Here is a 9,524-nt window from a genome sequence, read left to right on the forward strand (position 1 = left end):
GGATATTAATATGCTATAGTGACTGGTTAGATTTGTATGATTAATTATATTAGATGTTTATCTGTATATATATGTCGACATATGTTCGTTGGGTTGAGGTCACTGCTTTGTGCGGTAGACAGACATACTGGGGCAATCCAACCGAGAGGTTGTGGGCCAAGGTAATCCAACCGAGAGGTTGTAGACCCAGTGTTGTGGCAATCCAACCAGGAGTTTGTGGGCCCAACATGTATTGTATATGCCTATATAGTTGTTGTGTGTGGTATCTTGGTGAATCTAACTAAGCGTTGGGCTTACAATTTTAGTTTATGTTTCAGGTACTCCAGATGATCGGGGCGTTGTGAGGGCATGACCGAGCACATCTTCATTGATTTGATTTGATATGATTTTCTAGGATACTCTGATTTATGATTTTCTACTTTTGAAACATTGAATTGTAAACAATGATGTTTTGGACTGTATTTTTAAATGAAAAAAATTAATGTGATTTTGGGATGTTACAATACCCCCACAATTGAGAGGAGATGATTAAAATGGAATAATAAAAACATAACATAACATAAATGAAGAAGAGGCAGTGATGGTGACATAGCTCTAACGATGACAACTAACAATAATTGCTCGTCGGAGAAGGACAGAGAAATAAGTGTTGGCCAGTAGCGGTTCCTTTATATAAGAACAGTGGAGCAATGACGACAATGGCGATTACGATCATGCAAACGACGACAGAGGAGTCCGGAGAAAGGAAACGAGGAAGAAAGAGGGTCGAGTTGCGGTAGACGGAGCCAATTTCGGCGAGATCGGCGACTGCAATGTTGATAGAGAAAGAGACAAATGTAGATCAAAGACTACTCGGTGGAGAAGGTGCCATCGGAAAGAGGAAACCGCAACATCAGAAGCGGCTAAACCAGGAAAAATATCTGAAGAAGTGGCTAACTGAGGATGAGGCGAAAGGTGAGGACATAGAAGTAGATGAGGCAGTAGAAAAGCCGATGAAAGGGATCTGTTTTGGTTTCGGCCAACTATTTTATTATTTAGCCGGAGAAGATAAGAAACAAAAAATAAGAACATAATGAAGTCACCTCCGACGATTGTTAGAGAACGTCACCGGAGGTGGAGGGTGATGGTTGCGGGTTATTGTCAGCAGTAGGGTTTTTAACCTAGAGCTCTGATATCATGTAAGATAATAGATTGTTTTTATGTGAACCCAAAATTGAGTAGATATAAGATTGGAAAGGTGCAAGAATTTAGCAAAAACCTCAGATTTTTGTTGTATTGATCAAGAAACATAACATAATATTTTAAACCACCATTACTAGAAATAGGAGATGTCCACAAGTCAGAATGAATAATCTGAAAAGGTGTGGAAACACTAGAATCAGACAAATAAAAAGGTAATCTAGTGTGTTTGCCAAGTTGACAAGCATGGAAAGTAACATTATGATTAGGTAAATGACAAGAAATGGAACTACTAGAAGATAAATGCTTCTAGACCAGGTCTTCGGGATAGCCGATTCGTTGATGCCAAGTTGATGAAGATGTGGAAACGAAAGCATGACTTGTGGAGTTTGAAACTGGGTAGAGAGGCCCGAAGTTGTCACAACAGATTAGAGGGTGACGAGTTTGATAATCAAGAACGGTAAAACCATAAGGATCAAAATCAATAGAACAATTATTTTGGGTAGTAAGTTTCCGAATAAATATGAGATTTTTAATAATGTTTGGTGTTATAAGGACATTTTTAAGTGAAGAGGGCGATAAATATTAGAAATAAGAAAGATTGAGTGTCCCGAGGTCATGACAGGTATTACAGGTCCATTATCGACATAAATAGAACTAGGGTAATGATTATTACTAAAGGAATTCAGAATACCTGAATGGGTGTGAACGTGATCAGTTGCTCCAGTATCCATGATCCAACCATCATTTCTGAGGTTGTTTAAAGACATGGTATTAAACATTTATGGGAGTGAAATAGGTTGGTCATTGCCGAGAAATGTCCACAAGGGCTGAACAGTTCCAAAACTTTGAAAATGGGCCTGATTTGAGAAAAAATTGGGTTGTTGTATAGATGAGGGCATGATGCACAACATACCTTGCAAACCAAAGGTAGGCCTGCCCCATTAGGCCGACTGTTGTTGTTGTTGTAATTAATTTGTGCTAGCCCAAGGAGTTTGTTGGACCAAAGATGAAACAGACCAGGCCTGTTGTGTACCGACCTGTGTTGACGGAAAATAGACCCACCCATACAGTGGGTTACAAGGGACGTGCTGAGGGTTACCTCCACCTCTGCGTGGCTGTTATTGATGGCCTCCTCCTCAACAATTGATGCCCGGTAAGAACCACTACTGCCTCCTCGAATGGAAGAGGTGGTTCCAACATGAAGAAAAAAGGGCAACGAGCGATGAGAGTCATGTGATGGAGTGGTGACAGTGGCACTGTTGATGCGGGTTTCTTCCATATCTAACATATACCTCATGTCAGAAAAGGAAGGGAATGGTTTGGTAAATCGGATGATACGTGCAACAACCTCATATCTTCTTAATACTCCATTGATAGCGTGAGTAACAAGGTTCCTTTCTCTGATCGGTTCACCATGGCCATCAATCAAATCACTAAACTATTGACTTTCTCATAGTAGTCATGCATTATGTGGCCCCCCATTGTTATATTTATGAGCTTTTTTCCACTTGTAGGGATGTTGATTCCTTGTTTTCATAGAAAATGGAGTAAATGTTAATCCAGATCTTACATGCATTAGCGTTTATGGAGAGGCTGAAGTGGTGAGGTTCTGAGATATCGATCCAAAGAGCCAAAACTTGACCATGTTATCGAGTCTACCCCATTTTAGATATGTTGGGGGCGTCTTTGGAGGGTCTTAAGTGTCATCAATGTGATCTAGGACGTCGTAGGCAATGTAGTGGGCACGGAACAGGTCACTCCATGGTTGATAATTGTGAGCAGTAAGGTCGAGAATCACTGGGACATAGGTTTTGATATTCTTGATTCCATAGGCTTTGTGGGTCGAAGGAGAGGATCTCGCCTGTCCTTGTGATCAGGAGAGAGAAGAGAGAGGCCAGTGAGTAGAGAAATATCAGAAAGCAGGGAGAAGAAAGAACAACAGTGGAAGTGTTGGGATCGGCCGATTAGGGTTAATGGTCTCCGATACCATGCTATTCTAAGTATTTTCCCATGAAATACTTTCATTAATATCAAACAAATATATACATAACGTACAAGATACAAAGCTATATGGGTCGATACAAAGAGGCTACAATAATTGGGCTAGAAATACAAATATACAATTTTGGGAAAAAGGTAAAGGGGAATCAATGTTTCCATTAGAGATTTGAGAATTTTAAATTTTGAATCAATATCTAGTTTTCAAAATCAAGAAGCGAAATTGAAGGATTGATGTTTCCATCAGAGATTTGAAAATTGAATCAATATCTAGTTTCCAAAATCAAAAAGCGAAACTGAAGAAGACATGATTTTGGAGAATAAACGGATAAGAATTTTGGGGATATTTCATAAGGACATAATCACTAAGAGATAGCATATGACAAAAAATGATTCTTTTATTAAAAAAGGATGATGATGATGATGATGATATCTAGTACTACCATTTGTCAATTTTAAATCTTTTACTCAAAATGTTCACGCATCAATTAAGTCGATTACACAGCAAATTATTGAAAACACAAGTAAATTTTTTATTTTCAGCACATTCCTACATATACATTAATTTGATTGCCAATACAAAAAAATCCTACATTCCATTTAAACGGACCAAAAAGATATGTAATTTAATATATTAGACTTATTTCAAAAATAAGATAAAAAAAAAACTTAATGTAAGATTTTGTTTGAATAACAAAATGAAGAAATATACAATGAATGTTGACTTATTATTGTACTAATTTTTTTGTTACTTTACTATCTGGAGCTTTGACCATTTTATCATTAATAAATTTTCTTATCCAATATTCATAGCATTTATTTCGTGAAATATAATTACTTTTTTTTCTTCCAAATATGCAATTTGTCTTTTAAGGTTACCTTTCAAATATATTTGGTTAAACATTAAGTTTTCAAAAAAAATAAAAATAAATAATAAATAAATAAATTATAGCAAGAAACTCATAAAATAAGTCCTTCCCCTCTCCCCTCCTTCTTCTATAAATGTATCTCCTATTTCCACGCACAACTCATTCAAGAGGTGTTTTTGGTTTTAAAAAAAGTTTCTGGAGTAAGCTAGATCAAAGATCAACTGTATTCTTTAGCTCCCGTGTGTTATTGTAAGTTGATTTTTATATCCAAACCAACCCCTTCAAATACATTATCATGTGTTTTTAAGTTATTCAATTTTTATTGTTGTACGTAGTCCTTCTTTTAAATGCATTTGTTTATCACTAATTGTAGTATCGATTTTGAAGATGCATGCAATCAATCAGTTTTAAATTCAAATCTAATATAAATGATTTATAAGCAAATTAACCTTCTTATTGGATTAAGGTTACAAAAAGTTTCTTATAATATTTCTTGTTGTTCAGAAAAAAAAAAACAATAGCAACTATGAATATACAATTTAAACAAAACTTATGTTGAATTTTAGGCTTCTTGTTTTAAATTGGGATTACAAAATATTTAATTAGAACTCTAGTATATCAACTATATATATAGGTGGTATAAAATACATATATCAAGCCGTACTTTAAATTTGTTTTCATCTTTGACCAAAGGGGCTGAGGGAATTCTTCATATATACTATATAAGTATAACAACATGCTCCCGTTTCCAACTATTTAACTCACCATGTGTACATATATATACACATCCCTTATCCATATTGTTGCCACCTTTTTTGTTTTCGCAATGCTTCTTTTGTTGTTTTTTATGGCTTTTTGTTTGCTTTTAGTGTGTTCGGTTTCATTTATGCTCCTGATGATTCTGCACACAGAAGCCAAACTAAGATGAAGGGATTTGGGGAATTTGGTTTGGCATTGGAAAGCTCTGAAGAACATGATAAACAAATTAGGCCCAGGAAGGAAGTACGTGAAACAAGGTTGTCTGATGCAAACGAGACCTTCGAAGTCACATCAAGCGAAGAACAAGAAATCCATCGTGGTGCTTCTTCGAGTTCACGCAGGAGACAGAAATATCGCCATACTCGTTATCAGATTCAAGAACTCGAAAAGTAATACATAATTTCCATTTTAACTCTTGACCAAATTTTTTGTTTCAAATCTTGAGAGAGTTAATGCATGATATTTTTCTATTCGATAGTTTCTTCAGAGAGACTCCTAACCCTGATGAGAGAGAAAGACTGGAACTTGGAAGGAAGCTGAATCTGGAAGCGAATCAAGTTAAATTCTGGTTCCAAAATAGAAGAACGCATTTAAAGGTAAGATTTGATATAATAGTTTGATTAAATATTAATTAGTCAATATTTGGTTGTTACTAAAAAAATTATATACAATGTACATGGTCAAGACTCAAACGGATCGTCATGAAAACAAGATTTTGAGAGAAGAGAATGACAACCTTCGGCTTGAGAATATAGCCATGAAAGAGGCATTGCGAAAAACAGTCTGCAAGAATTGTGGTGGACCTATACTTCAAGTTGATAGGTCCATTCATGAGGGGAACCTAATGATCGAAAATGCTCGATTGAAAGAGGAGCTTACACGAATCACAAGTCTCATTCGTCAACTATCGGGAAGGAATTCGTCATCATTCGCAACGGAAAGCTCAGCAGGTGTAATTTATAAAATCATTTTCTTTATTTTTTTTTTTATTTAAAATCGTAAAAAGAATTATAAATTAAAGAGTTTTTTCTACATAAAATGCATGAAGCTTCTGTAGGAGAAGCCAGAAACCCAATGGAGATCATCGGATTACAAATGGGAAATGTTGCAGAAAAAAATCTAGTCTCAAACGATTCACCATTAATACTGCCACCTTCTAGATCCGAGGTAGGCGTGGTTAATGCTGACAACATGATCAACGTACCCGAGAAAACAAAGTATCAGGATCTTGCTTCAAGTGCTATGGATGAGCTTATGAAACTTGGGCATGTAGATGCTCCACTCTGGAACCGAAACATGGAAACCGGTGGAGAAACACTTAACTTCAACGAGTATGAAAGGTCTTTTCCTCCTCTCCTTGGCACGAAACCACTTGGATTCGTTTCCGAGGCTTCAAGGGCTACTCGTGTGGTATCTCTCAGAAGCTTAGACCTCGTGGAGGCGTTGCTCGATGCAGTAAGCTTTTAAGATCCTTCATTACACCTATATATGTTACGTACATCGATCCTATATATATATATATATATATATATATATATATATATATATATATATATATATATATATATATATATATATATAGAGAGAGAGAGAGAGAGAGAGAGAGAGAGGTAGGTTCAATGGAAAATGAACAATTAGGGCAACATATGCTAAAACCAATGATCAAGTGACACGTGTCCATTTCTTTTTTCATAAGCAATGTACTATGGAAGTTATTTATGTAGTTATTCCAAAGTGATGTGTTGTTACACTTTCATTGGTTCCAACATGTGTTGCCCTAATTGTTTATTTTCCATATAACCCTTATATATATATATATATATATATATATATATATATATATATATATATATATATATATATAGTATAAAAAAACATTATTGTTATGATTTATAAATTTCTCAGAATCGATGGAGAGAAATGTTTGTGGGGATGATCGGAAGCAGTGCTACACTGGAAGTCATTTCCGATGGTGCCATCGGAGGTTCAAGAAATGGTGTCCTCCAACTTGTAAGCCAGCTTCTTGGAATTTTATATATAATTAATTTAATGCTAAACTCATAAAATGTAAATGGATTAAACGTTATGTAGATGCAAGCGGAGATTCAACTCATTACACCTTCAGTATCAGCTCGTGTGGTGAAGTTTATTCGATTCAGCAGACAGCAAGCGGATGGATTATGGGCGGTGGTTGATTTGTCCGTTGATACTGAAGGGAGGGAAGGACTTATGTGTAGAAGGCTTCCTTCTGGTTGTATTATGCAAGATTTGCCAAATGGTTTCTCAAAGGTCTCTCTCTCTCTCTCTCTCTCTCTCTCTCTCTCTATATATATATATATATATATATATATATATATATATATAACAATCTAGTTAATTATATGCAAAGATGACATAATATTTGAAATATATATATATATATATATATATATATATATATATATATATATATATATATATATATATATATATATATATATATATATGCAGGTGACGTGGGTAGAACATACAGAGTACGATGAAGGTCCAGTCGAGCATAATTACCGTGAGTTAGTTAGGTCAGGTGTAGGGTTTGGTGCACAAAAATGGATTTGTGCACTCCTCCGGCATTATGAGTGGTTAAGAGCATTGTCATCGGCTACTACTGCCAACAACCAACTAGACCAACATACTAGAAGTTGCTTAAAAGGTTTAGCAAGACGCATGACGAGTAACTTTTGTGCCGGAGTTTGTCTGACAGGTGGTCAACGGTGGAACTTGGTTTCTGATGCACCTGCAAGGATCATGACACGGGAGAGCATGAGTTCTCCACCAGGAACCATCCTGTCTGCGACCATCTCAGTCTGGATTCCAATAACACATCGACGTCTATTCGATCTGTTGCTGAATAAAGAGTTGAGATGCATGTGGGACGTGTTATGCAATGCTACCGGGAATGTCGCCCATTTCCCTATGAGCCATGATACCAACAACCCTAACTCCATATCTCTTCTAAGTTCCGAAGTGAGTATACAAACTATTTTTTTTTAATTAGGGTTCCACACAATGAACTATAGACTTAAATAGATTACTACATCATTATTTTATATACTATACAACTTTGTTATTTTTTTTCTACAATGCATTGAAATTTACAAATTTCAATGAAACATATTTAAATATTTATTTAAGAGTTAGAATTCACTCATTTTTCCTTTGAAAAGTTAAACGACCATTTAACTTCAAATTCATTATATTTCAATATGACATCTCATAATAGTAGAGTTCCATCCATTAAATGACAACTAGGTTTGTCACCTTATTTAACTCTTTCATTAAACTTTATTATGGATGCTCTTAAGAATATCCTGAATGCATAGTTTAATGAAAATCATGGAATGTCTACTTGACATTTAATGGTTTAAACTCAACCATAGTGGGATGTCACATTGGCGTTCAATTGACATTGAACTTTATAAAGTTTAATACTAGATGCCCTAAGCAATAATTGACTGTGTATATATATATATTTTTTTTCTAATGTTTGTTGTTGAACATGCAGAACCCAGTAATGATAGTGCAGGAAACCACAAGTGATATGACGGGATCATTGATAGTATACGCACCTGTGGATCTCCCAACAATATCTGTGATGATGAACAATGGCGATACTTCTGGTGTAGGGTTGTTGCCATGTGGGTTATATATTGTTCCTACAGGGTCAGAAGCGGATGGCTCGATGGTGACAGTGGGATTTCAGATGTCGCTGCAAGACTTGGTTACACCTAACCTCATAACAATGGATACCATTAACACGGTTAACAATCTGGTGTCACGAACTGTTCTTGGAATCAAAGAGATCGTTCGCTCCAGTACTACTACGTAGCTAGATAGCGCTTAGCTACGTGGTTCAATCGATGATCATGTACATGTCTCAGATGGGTCTCATGGTCAATTGTGGTTGTCCGGGTGTAATGCATAATGCATAGGGTCAAGAAAGAACGAAAAGCTAAACTATGATGCACCTAATGGTTGAGTATGTACCATTTATGGTTTGGGTATTGATTGACCATATCTTAGTTGCATATGGGCTTGGTTAACTAATTTTCGTTTTGGCATTTTGGTTATTGGTCTTTTACGCTTCATTTACACTATTTAAATGATCTTTGATATCATTTACAAGAGGTGCATTTAATTTTCAATGTATTAGTTTTGATTGAAACCCTTAACCATTTTCAAGTTGCCCATTTTCTACTTTTCTGATGTTCAATCTAAGACCTTTGGTAACCTAAAATTACAATGTTATGTGAAACAACCCAAAAATACGACCCAAAAATTTCAATTTTTATTATAACAAAAACCATGAAACTGAGTATCACATAATAAAACCATACGTTGCGTGTTTCAAAAACCATAATAAAATACTGTGAAAAAAACTGTAACACAACTGTATCCAAACATATCAAGAAACTGAATCAACTCCCAGGACAAAAATTGAAGCTGTGGTGTGTGCGATGCCATCATCCCGAGCTCTTCCCTTTGCTTGCGGAAGTACCTGAAACCAAAACTGAAACTGTAAGCACGAAGCTTAGTGAGCTCCCCCAAACTACCACATACCATACAATACATAAAAAGCACATACTGGGCCTTGCCCACTGACTGGGACCCCGTCCCCTGCATCGGACCGAAGTCCGGACTAACTATCTGGGACCCTGTCCCCTGCATCGGACCGCAGTT

General features: G+C 36.0%; 1 protein-coding gene across 1 annotated transcript; it reads left to right on the forward strand.

Annotated features, from left to right (window-relative positions):
* The first annotated feature begins 4,973 nt into the window (after positions 1-4,973).
* Positions 4,974-8,673, forward strand: LOC111888440 (homeobox-leucine zipper protein HDG1). The gene is made up of 8 exons (XM_052769101.1): positions 4,974-5,197; positions 5,287-5,404; positions 5,494-5,758; positions 5,830-6,263; positions 6,714-6,818; positions 6,900-7,097; positions 7,299-7,811; positions 8,350-8,673. Exons 1-8 carry the CDS (start codon positions 4,974-4,976, stop codon positions 8,671-8,673), a joined length of 2,181 nt encoding a protein of 726 aa, XP_052625061.1.
* The last annotated feature ends 851 nt before the right edge of the window (positions 8,674-9,524 follow it).

This window comes from Lactuca sativa, chromosome 2 (assembly GCF_002870075.4).
Source record: "Lactuca sativa cultivar Salinas chromosome 2, Lsat_Salinas_v11, whole genome shotgun sequence".
NCBI lineage: Eukaryota > Viridiplantae > Streptophyta > Magnoliopsida > Asterales > Asteraceae > Lactuca > Lactuca sativa.